Raw genomic sequence first — 18,269 nt, forward strand, 5'->3', positions numbered from 1 at the left:
GGCGGTCGTAAGAGGAAAGTATATAGCAATCCAGGCCTTCCTAAAGAAGGAAGAAAGGTCTCAAATACACAACCTAACCTTACACCTAAAAGAGCTGGAAAAAGAACAGCAAAGAAAGCCCAAAATCAATAGAAGGGAAATAATAAATATTAAAGCAGAAATCAATGATACTGAACTCAAAAAACAGTATAACAGATCAGTGAAACCAGGACAGGTTCTTTGAAAAAATTAACAGAATTGATAAACCCTTAGCCAGATTGCTTAAAAAGAAAAAGGAAAGGACCCAAATAAATACATGAATGAAAGAGGAGAGATCATAACCAACACCAATGCAAACAATAAGAGACTATTATGAGCACTTATATGCCAACAACAAATTGGGCAATCTGGAAGAAATGGACAAATTCCTAGAAACATATAGACTACCAAAACTGAAACAGGAAGAAATAGAAAATTTGTACAGACCCATAACCAGTAAAGAAATTGAATCAGTAATCCAATATCTCCCAATGGGATACCTGGGTGACTCACTCGGTTAAGCGTCCAACTTTGGCACAGTTCATGATCTCACAGTTCGTGAGTTTGAGTCCCGTGTTGAGCTCTATGCTGACAGAGTCTCCCCTCCCCTCCCCTCCTCTCTCTCTTCATTCTCTTTCTCTTCTCTTTCCTCTCTCTCTCTCTCTCTCTCTCTGTCTCTCTCTCTCTCTGTCTCTCTCAGAAATAATAAATGAATAAACGTTAGGGGGGAAAAAACCTCCCAAAAAACAAGAGTCCAGGGCCAGATGGCTTTCCAGGGGAATTCTACCAAACATTTAAAGAAGAGTTAACACCTATTCTTTTGAAGCTTTTCCAAAAAAAAGAAATGAAAGGAAAACTTCCAAACTCTATGAGGATATTATCTTGACTCCAAAACCAGACAAAGACCCCACTAAAAAGGAGAACTACTACAGACCAATTTCCCTGATGAACATGGATGCAAAAACTCTCAACAAGATACCAACAAACCAGATCCAGCAATATGTTAAAAGAATTATTCACCACAATCAAGTGGGGTTTATTCCTAGGATGCAGGGCTGGCTCACAAATCAATCAATGTGATACATCACATTAATAAAAGAAAGGATAAGAGGGGCGCCTGGGTGGCGCAGTCGGTTAAGCGTCCGACTTCAGCCAGGTCACGATCTCGTGGTCCGTGAGTTCGAGCCCCGCGTCGGGCTCTGGGCTGATGGCTCAGAGCCTGGAGCCTGTTTCCGATTCTGTGTCTCCCTCTCTCTCTGCCCCTCCCCCGTTCATGCTCTGTCTCTCTCTGTCCCAAAAATAAATAAACGTTGAAAAATAAATAAATAAATAAATAAAAGAAAGGATAAGAACCACATGACCCTCTCAATAAATGCAGAAAAAAGCATTTGACAAAATAAAACATCCTTTCTTGATAACAAACCTCAAGAAAGTAAGGATAAAATGATCATACCTCAAGATCATAAAGGCCATATATAAACGACCCACTACTAATATCATCCTCAATGGGGAAAAACTGAGACTTTTATCCCTAAAGTCAGGAACATGACTCGGATGTCCACACTCCCCACGGTTATTCAGCACAGTGTTGGAAGTCCTAGCCTCAGCAATCAGACAACAAAATGAATTAAAAGTCATCCAAATCAGCAAGAAGGAAGTCAAATTTCACTCTTCACAGATGACGTGATACTCTATATGGAAAACACAAAGATTCCACCAAAAAACTAATCCATAAATTCAGCAAAGTCACAGGATATAAAATCAATGCACATAAATCGGTTGCATTCCTATGCATCAATAATGAAGAAACAGAAAATCAAGAAAATGATTCCATTTACAACTGCATCAAGAACCATAAAATACCTAGGAATAAATCTAACCAAAGAGGTGAAAAATCTATACACTGAAAACTGCAGAAAGCTTATGAAAGAAACTGAAGAAGGCAAAAAAAGAAAAAAAAGGAAAAACACTCCATGGTCATGGATTGGAAAAAGAAATATTGATAAAATGTCAATACTACCCAAAGAAATCTACATACTCAATGCAGATTGAATGTAGATTCAATGGTGCATTCAACCCCTATCAAAATAACACATAGTATTCCTCACAGAGCTAAAACAAACAATCTTTAAATTTGTATGGAACCAGAAAAGATGCTGAATATCCAAAGTAATCCTGAAAAAGAAAACCATATGCTGGAGGCATCACAATTCCAGGCTTTAAGCTGTATTTCAAAGCTGTAATCATCAAGTCAGTAGGGTACTAGCACAAAAAAACAGACACATAGATCAGTGGAACAGAACAGAGAGGCCAGAAATGGACCCACAAATGTATGGCCAACTAATCTTTGACAAAGCAGGAAAGAATATTCAATGAAAAAAAAAAAAAACAGTCTCTTCAGCAAATGGTGTTCAGAAAACTGGACAACGACACACTTAAGAATGAACCTGGACCACTTTCTTACACCCAGACACAAAAATAAACTCAAAACGGATGAAAGACCTAAACATAAGACAGAAAGCCATCAAAATCCTAGAGGAGAAAACAGGCAACAAACTCTTTGACCTCGGCTGTAGCAACTTCTTACCTGACATGTCTCCGGAGGCAAGGGAAACTACTGGGACCTCATCAAGATAAATAGCTTCTGCACAGCAAAGGAAACAGTCAGCAAAACTATAAGGCAACCAGTGAAGAAATGGGCAAAAGACATGAATAGACACTTCTCCAAAGAAGACATCCAGATGGCTAGCTAACAGACACATGAAAAGATGGTCAAAGTCACTCATCATTAGGGAAATACAAATCAAAACCACAATGATATACAACCTCACACCTGTCTAAATGGCTAAAATTTACAACTCAACAGAAGTTGGCGAAGATGCAGAGAAAGAGGAACCCTTTTGCACTGCTGGTGGGAATGCAAACTGGTATAGCCACTCTGAAAAAGAGTATGGAGGTTCCTCAAAAAATTAGAAATAGAACTACCCTATGACCCAGCAATTGTACTACTAGGTATTTATCCAAAGGATACAGGAGTGCTGATTTGATGGAAAACATGCACCCCAATGTTTACAGCAGCACTATCGACAATAGCCAAAGTATGGAAAGAGCCCAAATGTCCATTGACTGAAAAATGGATAAAGAAGATGTGGTATATGTATACAATGGAGTATTACTCAGCGATCAAAAAGAATGAAATCTTTCCATTTGCAACAACATGGATGGAACTAGAGTGTATTATGCTAAGTGAAATAAGCCAGAGAAAAACAAATATCGTATGATTTCACTCAAATGTGGAATTTAAGATACAAAACAGATGAACATAAGGGAAGGGAAGCAAAATAAAATAAAAACTGAGACGGAGACAAATCATAAGAGACTCTTAAATAAACTGACAGTTGCTGGCATAGTCTTGGGTGGGGAGATGGGCTAAATGGGCAAGGGGTATTAAAGAGGACACTTGTTGGAATGAGCACGGGGTGCTACACGTGAGTGATGAATCACTAAATTCTATTCCTGAAATCATTATTACACTGTATGGTAACTAACTTGGATTTAAATTTAAAAATTAAAAAGCAGGTTGCTGGGAAGATGGCGGCGTAGGAGGACTCTGGGCTCACCGCGTGTCCTGCTGATCACGTAGATTCCACCTACACCTGCCTAAATAACCCAGAAAACCGCCAGAAGACTAGCAGAACGGAGTCTCCGGAGCCAAGCTCAGACGAGAGGCCCACGGAAGAGGGTAGGAAGGGCGGAGAGGCGGTGCGCACTCCACGGACTGGCGGGAGGGAGCCAGGGCGGAGGGGCGGCCCGCCGGCCAAGCAGAGCCCCCGAGTCTGGCTGGCAAAAGCAGAGGGGCCGGCCAGAGTGTGTTCTGACAGTAAGCGGGACTTAACATCTGGAAGGTTATAAGCTAACAGCTCTGCTCGGAGAATGGGAGGGCTGCAGGACAACAGGAGGGACAGTTGTTGAGTCCCAGACGACAGAGCTCAGCTTGGTGGGGAACAAAGGCGCTCGCCAGCGCCATCTCCCTCGCCCATCACCCAGCCAAAATCCCAAAGGGAACCGGTTCCTGCCAGGGAACTTGCTTGCACCGCACAGACACCCAAAGCTGTGCTTCTGCGGATCCATCCCTCTGGTGGGTCTGACTCCCTCCCGGTGCCGCAGGGCCCCTCCTGAAGCGGACCTTCAAAGGAAAAGCGAGCTGAGCCTGCCCCTCCCGCCCCTGTGCACCTTGCTGATCCACCCCAGCTAATACGCCAGATCCCCACCCAGCACCACAAGCCTGGCAGTGTGCAAGTAGCCCAGATGGGCCACACCACCCCACAGTGATTCCCGCCCCTAGGAGAGGGGAAGAGAAGGCACACACCAGTCTGACTATGGCCCCAGCGGTAGGCTGGGGGCAGACATCAGGTCTGAATGCGGCCCCGCCCACCAACACAAGTTATTGAAGACAGCACAGGAGAAGTGCCCCGCAGTCCTACACCACTCCAGGGACTATCCAAAATGACCAAACGGAAGAATTCCCCTCAAAACAATCTCCAGGAAATAACAACAGCTAACGAACTGATCAAAAATGATTTAAACAATATAACAGAAAGTGAATTTAGAATAGTAGTCATAAAATTAATCGCTGGGCTCCAAAAGAGTATAGAGGACAGCAGAGAATCTCTTGCTACAGAGATCAAGGGACTAAGGAACAGCCAGGAGGAGCTAAAAAATGCTATCAATGAACTGCAAAATAAAATGGAGACAACTACGGCTTGGATTGAAGAGGCAGAGGAGAGAATAGGTGAACTAGAAGATAAAATTATGGAAAAAGAGGAAGCTGAGAAAAAGAGAGATAAAAAAAATCCAGGAGTATGAGGGGAAAATTAGAGAACTAAGTGATGCACTAAAGAGAAATAATATACGCATAATTGGTATTCCAGAGGAGGAAGAGAGAGGGAAAGGTGCTGAAAGTGTACTTGAAGAAATAATAGCTGAGAACTCCCCGGATCTGGGGAAGGAAAAAGGCATTGAAATCCAAGAGGCACAGAGAACTCCCTTCAGACGGAACTTGAATCGATCTTCTGCACGACATATCATAGTGAAACTGGCAAAATACAAGGATAAAGAGAAAATTCTGAAAGCACCTAGAGATAAACATGCTGTAACATATAAAGGGAGACCTATAAGACTCGTGACTGATCTCTCTACTGAAACTTGGCAGGTCAGAAAGGAATGGCAGGAGATCTTCCATGTGATGAACAGAAAAAATATGCAGCCGAGAATCCTTTATCCAGCAAGTCTGTCATTTAGAATAGAAGGAGAGATAAAGGTCTTCCCAAACAAACAAAAACTGAAGGAATTAATCACCACTAAACCAGCCCTACAAGAGATCCTAAGGGGGATCCTGTGAGACAAAGTACCAGAGACATCACTACAAGCATGAAACCTACGGACATCACAATGACTCTAAACCCATATCTTTCTATAATAACACTGAATGTAAATGGACTAAATGTGCCAACCAAAAGACATAGGGTATCCAAATGGATAAAAAAAACAAGACCCATCTATTTGCTGTCTACAAGAGACTCATTTTAGACCTGAGGACACCTTCAGATTGAGAGTGAGGGGATGGAGTACTATTTATCATGCCACTGGAGGTCAAAAGAAAGTTGGAGTAGCCATACTTATATCAGACAAACTAGACTTTAAATTAAAGGCTGTAACAAGAGATGAAGAAGGGCATTATATAATAATTACAGGGTCTATCCATCGGGAAGAGCTAACAATTATAAATGTCTATGAGCCGAATACAGGAGTCCCCAAATATATAAAACAATTACTCATAAACATAAGCAACCTTATTGATAAGAATGTGGTAATTGCAGGGGACTTTAACACTCCACTTACAGAAATGGATAGATCATCTAGACACACGGTCAATAAAGAAACAAGGGCCCTGAATGATACATTGGATCAGATGGACTTGACAGATATATTTAGAACTCTGCATCCCAAAGCAACAGAATATACTTTCTTCTCGAGTGCACATGGAACATTCTCCAAGATAGATCACATACTGGGTCACAAAACAGCCCTTCATAAGTATACAAGAATTGACATCATACCATGCATACTTTCAGACCACAATACTATGAAGCTTGAAATCAATCACAGGAAAAAGTCTGGAAAACCTCCAAAAGCATGGAGGTTAAAGAACACCCTACTAAAGAATGAATGGATCAACCAGGCAGTTAGAGAAGAAATTAAAAAATATATGGAAACAAATGAAAATGAAAATACAACAATCCAAACACTTTGGGACGCAGTGAAGGCAGTCCTGAGAGGAAAATGCATTGCAATCCAGGCCTATCTCAAGAAACAAGAAAAATCCCAAATACAAAATCTAACAGCACACCTAAAGGAAATAGAAGCAGAACAGCAAAGACACCCCAAACCCAGCAGAAGAAGAGAAATAATAAAGACAAGAGCACAAATAAACAATATACAATCTATAAAAACTGTAGAGCAGATCAATGAAACCAAGAGTTGGTTTTTTGAAAAAATGAACAAAATTGATAAACCTCTAGCCAGGCTTCTCAAAAAGAAAAGGGAGAGGACCCAAATAGATAAAATCATGAATGAAAATGGAATTATTACAACCAATCCCTCAGAGATACAAGCAATTATCAGGGAATACTATGAAAAATTATATGCCAACAAACTGGACAACCTGGAAGAAATGGACAAATTCCTAAACACCCACACACTTCCAAAACTCAAACAGGAAGAAATAGAAAGCCTGAACAGACCCATAACCAGCAAAGAAATGGAATCAGTTATCAAAAATCTGCCAACAAATAAGAGTCCAGGACCAGATGGCTTCCCTGGGGAATTCTACCAGACATTTAAAGCAGAGATAATACCTATCCTTCTCAAGCTGTTCCAAAAAATAGAAAGGGAAGGAAAACTTCCAGACTCATTCTATGAAGCCAGTATTACTTTGATTCCTAAACCAGACAGAGACCCAGTAAAAAAAGAGAACTACAGGCCAATATCCCTGATGACTATGGATGCAAAAATTCTCAGTAAGATACTAGCAAATCAAATTCAACAGCATATAAAAAGAACTATTCACCATGATCAAGTGGGATTCATTCCTGGGATGCAGGGCTGGTTCAACATTCGCAAATCAATCAATGTGATACATCACATTAATAAAAGAAAAGATAAGAACCATATGATCCTGTCCATTGATGCAGAAAAGGCCTTTGACAAAATTCAGAATCCTTTTTTAATAAAAACCCTCGAGAAAGTCGGCATAGAAGGAACATACTTAAACATCATAAAAGCCATACATAAAAAGCCCATAGCTAATACCAACTTCATTGGGGAAAACTGAGAGCTTTCCCCCTCAGATCAGGAATGTGACAGGGATGTCCACTCTCACCGCTGTTGTTTAACATAGTGTTGGAAGTGCTAGCATCAGCAATCAGACAACAAAAGGAAATCAAAGGATCAAAATTGGCAAAGATGAATTTAAGCTTTCACTTTTTGCAGATGACATGATATTATACATGGAAAGCCCGACAGACTCCACCAAAAGTCTGCTAGAACTGATACATGAATTCAGCAAAGTCGCAGGATACAAAATCAATGTACAGAAATCAGTTGTATTCTTATACGCTAATAATGAAGCAACAGAAAGACAAATAAAGAAACTGACCCCATTCACAATTACACCAAGAAGCATAAAATACCTAGGAATAAATCTAACCAAAGATGTAAAGGATCTGTATGCTGAAAACTATAGAGAGCTTATGAAGGAAATTGAAGAAGATATAAAGAAATGGGAAAACATTCCGTGCTCATGGATTGGAAGAATAAATATTGTCAAAGTGTCAATACTACCCAAAGCTATCTACACATTCAATGCAATCCCAAAAAATTCCACCAGCATTCTTCTCGAAGCTAGAATAAGCAATCCTAAAATTCATATGGAACCACAAAAGTCCCCGGATAGCCAAAGTAATTTTGAAGAAGAAGACCAAAGCAGGAGGCATCACAATCCCAGACTTTAGCCTCTACTACAAAGCTGTCATCATCAAGACAGCATGGTATTGGCACAAAAACAGACACATAGACCAATGGAATAGAATAGAAACCCCAGAACTAGACCCACAAACGTATGGCCAACTCATCTTTGACAACGCAGGAAAGAATATCCAATGGAAAAAAGACAGTCTCTTTAACAAATGGTGCTGGGAGAACTGGACAGCAACATGCAGAAGATTGAAACTAGACCACTTTCTCACACCATTCACAAAAATAAACTCAAAATGGATAAAGGACCTGAATGTGAGACAGGAAACCATCAAAACCTTAGAGGAGAAAGCAGGAAAAGACCTCTCTGACCTCAGCCATAGCAATTTCTTACTTGACACATCCCCAAAGGCAAGGGAATTAAAGCAAAAATGAACTACTGGGACCTTATGAAGATAAAAAGCTTCTGCACAGCAAAGGAAACAACCAACAAAACTAAAAGGCAACCAACGGAATGGGAAAAGATATTTGCAATGACATATCGAACAAAGGGCTAGTATCCAAAATCTATAAAGAGCTCACCAAACTCGACACCCGAAAAACAAATAACCCAGTGAAGAAATGGGCAGAAAACATGAATAGACACTTCTCTAAAGAAGACATCCAGATGGCCAACAGGCACATGAAAAGATGCTCAACGTCGCTCCTCATCAGGGAAATACAAATCAAAACCACACTCAGATATCACCTCACGCCAGTCAGAGTGGCCAAAAAAAACAAATCAGGAGACTATAGATGCTGGAGAGGATGTGGAGAAACGGGAACCCTCTTGCACTGTTGGTGGGAATGCAAATTGGTGCAGCCACTCTGGAAAACCGTGTGGAGGCTCCTCAAAAAATTAAAAATAGACCTACCCTATGACCCAGCAATAGCACTGCTAGGAATTTACCCAAGGGATACAGGATTACTGATGCATAGGGGCACTTGTACCCCAATGTTTACAGCAGCACTCTCAACAATAGCCAAATTATGGAAAGAACCTAAATGTCCATCAACTGATGAATGGATAAAGAAATTGTGGTTTATATACACAATGGAGTACTATGTGGCAATGAGAAAGAATGAAATCTGGCCCTTTGTAGCAACATGGATGGAACTGGAGAGTGTTATGCTAAGTGAAATAAGCCATACAGAGAAACACAGATACCATATGGTTTCACTCTTATGTGGATCCTGAGAAACTTAACAGAAACCCATGGGGGAGGGGAAGGAAAAAAAAAGAGGTTAGAGTGGGAGAGAGCCACAGCATAAGAGACTCTTAAAAACTGAGAACTGAGGGTTGATGGGGGGTGTGAGGGAGGGGAGTGTGGGTGATGGGTATTGAGGAGGGCACCTTTTGGGAAGAGCACTGGGTGTTGTTTGGAAACCAATTTGACAATAAACTCCATATATTGAAAAAAATAAATAAATAAAATAAAGTAAAATAAAATAAAATAAAATATTAAATTAAATTAAATTAAATTAAATATAAAAATTAAAAAACAATGGGGCACCTGGGTGGCTCTGTCAGTTAAGCGCCGACTTCGGCTCAGGTCATGATCTCATGGTTTATGAGTTTGAGCCCCGCATCAGGCTCTGTGCTGACAGCTCAGAGTCTGGAGCCTGCTTCAGATTCTGTGTCTCCCTCTCTCTGCCCCTCCCTTGCTCGTGCTCTGTCTCCTCTCTCAAATATAAACAGACATTAAAAAAAATTTTTTTAATTAAAAAACAATATACAAAAAAACCAAAATACATCTTTTAGTCACATAAAAATATTAAATATCTGGAGGTAAATGGAACAAAATATGAGTAAAACCCATCTACTAAAACTGACAACATTGCTCAGAGAAATTAAAGAAAAGCTATATTCCACGTGATATGCCATGTATATTGATTGGAAGGCTTGATATTAGTTTTTTTCTTTTTAAGTTTTTATTTTCAATCAGCTTGAGCTCATCATGACAACTGCACTCCTTAATCCCTAACACCTATTTCACCTATACCCCCACACATGTCCTCTCTGGTAACCATCAGTTTGTTCTCTAGAGTTAAGAGTCTGTTTCTTGGTTTATCTTCTTTCTCTTTGCTCTGTTTCTTAAATTCCCACATATGAGTGAAATTCTAATGGTATCTGTCTTTCTCTGACTTATTTCACTTAGCATTATATACTCTCTAGCTTCATCCATGTGGCAAGATTTCATTCTTTTTACGGCTGAATAAAATTCCTTTGAGGTGACCTCTTCTTCATCCATTCATTAACTGATGGACACTTGAGCTGCTTCCGTATCTTGGTATTGCAAATAATGCTACTATAAACACCGGGGTGCATGTGCCACTTCAAATCAGCATTTTTGTATCCTTTGGATAAATTCCTAGTAGTACAATTGCTGGGTCATAGGATAGTTCTATTTCTAATTTTTTGAGGAACCTCCATACTGTTTTCCACAGTGGCTGCACCAGTTTGCACTCCCACCAATAGTGCAAAAGGGTTCCTTTTTCTCCACATCCTTGTCAACACCTATTTCTTATGTTGTTGATCTTAGCCATTCTGACAGGTGGGAAGTGAGAGCTCATTGTAATGTGGATTTGCATTTCACTGATAATAAGTAATGATGAGCATCTTTTATGGGTATGATGATCATCTGTATGTCTTCTTTGGAGAAATGTTTGTTCATGTCTTCTTCCCATTTTTTATTTGGATTATGTGTTTTTTGGGTGTAGAGTTGTATCAGTTCTTTATATATTTTGGATAGTAACCTTTTATCAGATACGTCATTTGCAAATATCTTCTTCCATTCCATTGGTGGCCTTTCAGTTTCACTGATTATTTCCTTTGCTGTGCAGAAGCTTTTTATTTTGACGAAGTCCCAGTGGTTTATTTTTGCTTTTGTTTCCCATGCCTTGGGACCTATCCATAAAAAAAGTGCTACAGTCAATATCAGAGAAATTACTGCATGTGTTCTCTTCTAGGATTTTTATGGTTCCAGATCTCACATTTTAGGTCTTTAATTCATTTTGAATTTATTTTTTTGTATGGTGCAAGCAAGTGGTCCAGTTTCATTCTCTTGCAGGTAGCTGTCCAGTTTTCCCAACACCATTTGTTAAAGAGACTGTCTTTTTCTCATTGGATATTCTGCTTTGTCAAAGATTAACTGATCATGTAATTGTGGGTTTATTTCTGGGTTTTCTATTCTGTTCCATTGATCTATTGGTTGATTTTTGTGTCAGTTCCATACTGTTTTGATCACTACAGCTTTGTAACATATTTTCAAGTCTGGGATTGTGATGCCTCCAGCTTTGCTTTTCTTTTTCAAGATTGCTTTGGCTATCTGGGGTCTTTTGTGTTTCCATACAAATTTTTGGATTATTTGTTCTAGTTCTATGAAAAATGCTGGTGGTATTGTGATTGGGGTTGCATTAAATTTGCAGACTGTTTTGGGTAGTATAGACAAGTGAACAATATTCTTCCAATCCATGAGCATGGAATGTCTTTCCATTTCCTGTGTCATCTTCAATTTCTTTTCTGAATGTCTTAGAGTTTGCAGAATACAGGTATTCCACCTCTTTGGTTAGGTTTATTCCTAAGTATCTTATTATTTTTGGTACAATTGTAAATTAGACTTTCTCAATTTCTCTTTCTGCTGCTTCATTGCTGGCATATGGAAATACAACAGATTTATATACACTGATTTTGTATCCTGTGACTTTACTGAATTAATGTTTTGGTCTCACCAGTTTTTGGTTGAATCTTTCGCGTTTTTTATGTACAGTATCATGCCATCTGCAAACAGCGAAAATTTTACTTCTTCCCTACCAATTTGGGAGCCTTTCATTTCTTTTTGTTGTCTGACTTCTATGGCTAGGACTTCCAGTACTATGTTGAATACAAGTGATGAGAGTGGGCATTCTTACCTTGTTCCTGACCTAGGGGAAAGGCTCTCAGTTTTTCCCCATTGAGGGTGACGTTAGCTTTTCAGATATGGGGAAGACCTAATATTGTTAAGATACTAAGTCTTGGGGCGCCTGGGTGGCACAGTCGGTTAAGCATCCGACTTCAGCCAGGTCACGATCTCGCGGTCCGTGAGTTCGAGCCCCGCGTCAGGCTCTGGGCTGATGGCTCAGAGCCTGGAGCCTGTTTCCGATTCTGTGTCTCCCTCTCTCTCTGCCCCTCCCCCGTTCATGCTCTGTCTCTCTCTGTCCCAAAAATAAATAAACGTTGAAAAAAAAAAATTAAAAAAAAAAAAAAAGATACTAAGTCTTTCCAAAGTGATATACAGGTATAAGGCAATCTCAATCAAAATCAGGGCAGGGGTGCCTGGGTGGCTCAGTCAGTTAAGCGTCCAACTTCGGCTCAAGTCATGATCTCGTGGTTTGTGAGTTCGAGCCTCACATTGGTCTCTGTGCTGACAGGCTGGAGTCTGAAACCTGCTTTGGATTCTGTGTCTCCCTCTCTCTGTTCCTCCCCCACTCGTGCTCTGTCTCTCTCTCAAACATAAATAAAGATTTAAAAAAAAATTTTTTTAAATCAGGGCATTTTTCAACAAACTGACAGACTAATGCTAAAATTCAGATAAAAATGCAAAATACCTGAAACAGACAAAACAACTTTGAAAAACGTCAGAAATCTTACAACACCAGACTTTAAAATTTACTAAAAAGCTGTAGTGCTCAAGACTGTGTGGTACTTATTGGTACAAAAACAGACCTAAACATCAATGGCATAGAATATAGAGTCCAGGAATCAATGGTCAAATAGTACAAATAAAAATTTAAGAAAAAATTTTTGATATATATAGCCACCAAAATTAAAAATTCAGCTCTTCAACAGGCACTGTTAAGAAAATAAAAATGCAAGCCATTGTTAGGGGGACATATTTGGAGTAAGTGTATGTGACAAAAGACATATTCAGAATACATAAAGAACTCTTGCAATGCAGGAAGACAAATAGTGGGCAAAAAATCTGAGCATTTAAAATGAAGATTCATTTATGTATCTTCTACATATTCTTATTCCACTTCTATGTATCCATCCAAGATAAATGAAAACCTATGTCCACACAAAGACATGCACATGGCAGCTTTAACCATACTAGCCAAAAACTAGAAACAACTAAAATTCCAAACAGATAAATGGATAAACAAACTGGGGTATATTCTTACAAAAGTCTATCATTTCATAATAAAAAGGAATGAATTACTGACACACATAACATGGATAACTCTCAAAAACACTGTTATATGAAAGAAGCCTTACACAAAAGAGCTCATAGTGTGCAATTTCAGTTGTATGAAATGCTAGAAAAAACAACTCTAATCTATAATGACAGAAACAGATTACTGCTGAGCCTGGGGAGGAATGGCTGGGATAGCAAAATGGAATTTTTAAGAGTAATAGAAACATTGCCTATGTTAATTTTAATGGTGGCTATTCAAGTGTATAAATTTGCCCAAACTCATAAAATGGGTGCATTGTACTGTATGCTAATTATACTTCAGTAAAGCTGATGTAGAAAAAACCCTTACCATGGACTACAAATTCTCACGTGATCAGGGACCTAGCTTCCTCTCATCACCTACTGTCTTCCCCTCTTCTGTGCTCCCTAGTCTTTCCAGCCCTCCAGGCATTTGCACATACTGTAATTAAATTCTACTCCTCTGTCAGGACTCAGGTCACAAGGCTCTCTCTGAGAAACTTTCCCAGACCCTCTTGATTCAGTCCCCTTCTTACATGCTCTTTTCACTCCCTGTGAGTGGAAAATGAATGAAATGAAAATGCCATGTGGCCCCAAATGGACACTAATTAGTGTAAGTCATATTTTATTACATTCCTCAGCATACAAATAAACTCCTGCTATATTTGAGAGCAGGAAAACTAACAAGAAAAAAAGAATTTGGGGATAGGGAATCCCAACCAATATGTCATTATCCCCCAGAAATCTGTTCTAATCCTGTTTGAGTAGAGGACCAGTTCTGGGTTTATTCAGTAAATCCAGTAATCCCAGAGGATTCTAAGTGCCTAAATCCAAATCACTCAAACTAAAACTAACCCATTCTCCTCTGAATCCTTGATATTAGGAATGGCCTGGACCCAGAGTTTCCAAGGTAACCATGAACTGCATTCAATGCTCACCTAATTCCTTCTTTCTACCAATGCTGTTTAGTCTAGACCAACATCCCAAAATTACTATCAGTGGCCACAAACCGACTCAGTCTCTGAAATACTGAAAGAAAGAAAGTAGCCTGGCCTTAGAGCAACATAGTGTGACTTACAGTAAGGAGTTATAGTCTCAGCCTTTGCAATAATTATCTACATAAATTTTAGTATTTCACTGAACTTCCCTAGATTTCAATTTTTTTCATTTTCCTTATTTCTGCCCAGGGCAGGTATGCCTTCAGTCTCCATAGCTTCCCACGCTTTTCCTTGAACATGGATTATGCCTCTAAAGTTAAGAATCATCTTCATCATATTTGATATTCATTTAAACCAGTTTCACAGCACACTTGTGATGAGTACCAGGTGTAATATGGAGTACTGAATCGCTACATCGTACACCTGAAGCTAATAATTACACTGTATGTTAACTCACTGGAATTTAATAAAAACTTGAAAATGTCTTGGTGGGGGGTGGGTTCCTTGGGGGCGGTGTACTCCTTCTTTGTCTATTCTCAGGGGAAGGCCTGTGTAGTTTGGTGTAGCCTGTGTATGTATACGTGCATGTATGTGTGTTCTCATGTTCATGTGTACGCATGTCTGTGTGTGTGTACATTTCCCAAGTGCACAGGCTTTGGAGGCATTCACCAGTGAAAGTTTTCATACTGAGTTCACTCTGCGGGAAAAATTCTGATTGCATATTCAACATATTTTATATATACAACAATTCAGATTTTCTATTTAGTCCTATGTCCATCATTTTGGTAAATTGTGTTTTTGAGGATTTTGTCCATTTAATCTACATTTTCTACTATTTTGGCATAAAATTGTTCACAATATAAGAATAAAAAATAAACATAAAAAATAAATCAGTCTCACATTTAGTAGAGCTGATTATAAGTAAATCTAATTTAATCTTAATTCACATGAAATAACCTTGTGCAGTATTTTTAATGCTTAATTACTTGCTACTCAATTACTCATCAGTAATTTTTAAAATATGAAAATAACATTTAATAATAAAAATTTACTCTAATATATATCCTTAAAGTTTACGTAAATATATAAATCACAGTACTCTCATTTATCATGCCATATATGTATATACATCAACACACATATATGGGAAAAAGCTAACTTTTTTTTCAAGTTTATTTATTTATTTTGAAAGAGAGAGAGAGAGAGTGAGCACAAGCAGCAGAGAGGCAGAGAGAGAAAGAATCCCAAACAGTCTCCACACTGTCAGCAAAGAGCCTGACACGGGGCTAGAACTCACGAACCAAGATATCATGACCTGAGCTGAAGTCAAGAGTCGGACACTTAACCAAGTAAGCCACCCAGGCGCTCCAAGAAAAAGCTAACTTTTTATCAGGTCTCAGAAAGGAAGAATTCATATAATTTATTAACTGTCACTGGAAGAACAATGACCACTTTCTACATAGCTCCTTTGTTTACTCTTACACAACTCTGAATAATCCTCTGGCTCAAAATAACAAGTGAATTCTTGAGAGAACAATTAAGCTACCAAAAAAATCAAACATAAGAAGGGAGAGAGGGAGGAAAATATATCATAATAAAATATGAAAAGATATTCAGGAGACTAATATTTTGAATACTGTTCATATAATCTTCACTAGAATATGCTACAAAGACAGGAAATGGTCTAAATAGTAATAAAAGTTGTGTCAGACCATTGTTCTAGTAATTTTATGAAAAACAAAGAAAACACAATCATTTCAAAGTACCTAGCTGAGCCATATATATATATATATATATATATATATATATATATATATATACACACACAGCTAAGTGGCTTCTTTATTTGTTCCCTATGCTGACACTTGTTTTTACCACATTACATTTCACATAGTATAGTCTATGAAGCAGCAAAAACATTATTAAATTTGGGAAGTGGTAGTACTAAATAATAAATAAAGGATTTCCATTATTTAAATAGAGCATTTTACCCTCATTTCACAAAACAGACCCTTAGAATTCAAACTATTTTTCATTGATACCTCCTTCCTTCACTACAAAACAAAAATTATGTATTTTACCTAACACTGCCTAATATAGGGATGTCAAAGAAACCCCACTTTTGCTAATTTTAGTATTAAAGTAATTTTATAATCTTACTGATTCATATATATTCATATATATATTGGTAGAAATAATAATGACAATAATAGGTATTACTTGGAAATGTTTTCATTATAACTTTATAAAGATATGCTATTTCTGTGTTCTGGTTTTTTGGTTTTAAAAAACTCTATAAAAGGATGTTGTTTTATATATAAAATCAGTATTTCAATTAAGTATGTGTATACTTCACACGTACACATTACAGGTTTCTAGTGAATGAAGTGCATAATTATTATACTATCCCTTTTTTTCTTTTCACTTACATTACCTAAATGTAGCTTTTTCAAATATTCTATTGGTTGACAATAAACATCACTTGATTACACTAATAATTTTATTGCTTTTTATCACTACTTACAAAATTATCTTGGTGTTAAAATACTAGAAAAAAATATAGGGTATTATATGAAAAGAACAAAAGGTCCTACCTGTTTCAACCTCATGAAGAACGTCTCTGTGAAAGTCTTTCTGCTGAAATACCAAAATCGCTCATTTGGAGGGTACACCCGTACGACAGTCTCCAGGAGAAAGCGGACAGGCTCCACCACCTCTGTGACTACCATATCCACTGCCACAGTCATGTACACCCGCTTATCTGCAGTAGAAATTTTCCGTACATACATTATGCTGTCTTTATCATTCCTTGACTATTTAAGAAAACAAAGGTTCCCCACTTACAAAAAAACTAAGGTCCTTTCCAATCATGTTACCATCTATGTTTAATTTTAAATGTTGTACTGTCTCTTTGATTAAATGGGTAAACAAACACGTTTTCCAAGTATGCTTCTCAATACTCATGATCCTATCTAAACCAATGGTCAAAATCTCTGACAACCTTACTTTTTCCTTCCACAAATCAGGTCTTTAATATAAAAAATAAGATAAAATTTTCAGGTAAGATGTAATTTTCTTTTACACAAAAACTATCTTTCAAATTTCCCCAAAAAACTCTGGAAAATCACAAGAATTTGCCCTTTCATCTTATAAAAAGAGATACAAGAAACTATTCACTTTGATGAGATGCATGAGGACTGTCAAATCAAAAGAGATGTTCAACCTTCACGATGCTAAATTTGTACAGGAAAATGCTTATGCAATGTTGTATATGCTTTAAGGTCTGTCAGTACCCTCATTGTCCTCTCACTGTATGTTCAGGAAAAACACTGATTAAGGTTCTTCTCTACAGTTATATATCTATATCAGAGTCTTGGCAAGTAATTTTAGGCAATAATATAGTGCTATCAGTCACAATTTCAGTTATTATTTAAAATGTTTACTTGGCCAAGGCACCTGGGTGGCTCGGTCAGTTCAGCATCCAACTCCAGGTTTCAGCTCAGTTCATGATCTCACAGTTTCATGAGTTCAAACCCCACGTCAGGCTCTGCACTGGTAGCTCAGAGCTTGCTTGGGATTCTTTCTCTCACTCTCTCTCTCTGCCCCTCCCCAACTTGTGCTGTCTCTCTCTGTCTCTCTCAAGTACATAAATAAAACCTCAAAAAAAAAATTAAAACGCTTACTTGGCCACAGACGACTTCTATTTTTTTTAAGTTTTTTAATGTTTTTTTAAGTGTGTTTCTTTATTTTGAGAGAGAATGAACAGAAGAGGGGCAAAGAGAGAGGGAGAGAGGAAGTGCAGAGCCCAATGCCTGGCTCGATCTCACAAACTGGGGCTCAATCTCACAAATCATGAAATCTTGACTGAGCAGAAATCAAGAGTGGGACTCTTAACCAACTGAACCACCATAGCCTTTTTTAATTTAGATCTAGAATCTTGTAGGCTAGTGTCTAATGGTTTCCTTTAGTTTCACAATAGGCTGAAATACGGATTTTATTTTGTTTTATTTACCCTACTTGAGATTCATTGGTTTTCTTTTTTTCCTTT

At 38.2% G+C, this 18,269-nt stretch overlaps 1 protein-coding gene across 9 annotated transcripts in view; it reads right to left on the reverse strand.

Moving 5' to 3' along the window:
* The window catches only part of RABGAP1L (RAB GTPase activating protein 1 like), a 767,496-nt gene that overhangs the window by 624,645 nt on the left and 124,582 nt on the right, over nt 1–18,269 (reverse strand). For all 9 annotated transcript variants that reach the window (XM_045452833.1, XM_045452836.1, XM_045452834.1 and 6 more), the window contains one exon: nt 16,816–16,982. In XM_045452833.1, the coding sequence (XP_045308789.1) occupies nt 16,816–16,982 (167 nt within the window). The remainder of the gene's footprint in view (nt 1–16,815; nt 16,983–18,269) is intronic.

This window comes from Leopardus geoffroyi, chromosome C3 (assembly GCF_018350155.1).
Source record: "Leopardus geoffroyi isolate Oge1 chromosome C3, O.geoffroyi_Oge1_pat1.0, whole genome shotgun sequence".
In the NCBI taxonomy this organism is placed as follows: Eukaryota; Metazoa; Chordata; class Mammalia; order Carnivora; family Felidae; genus Leopardus; species Leopardus geoffroyi.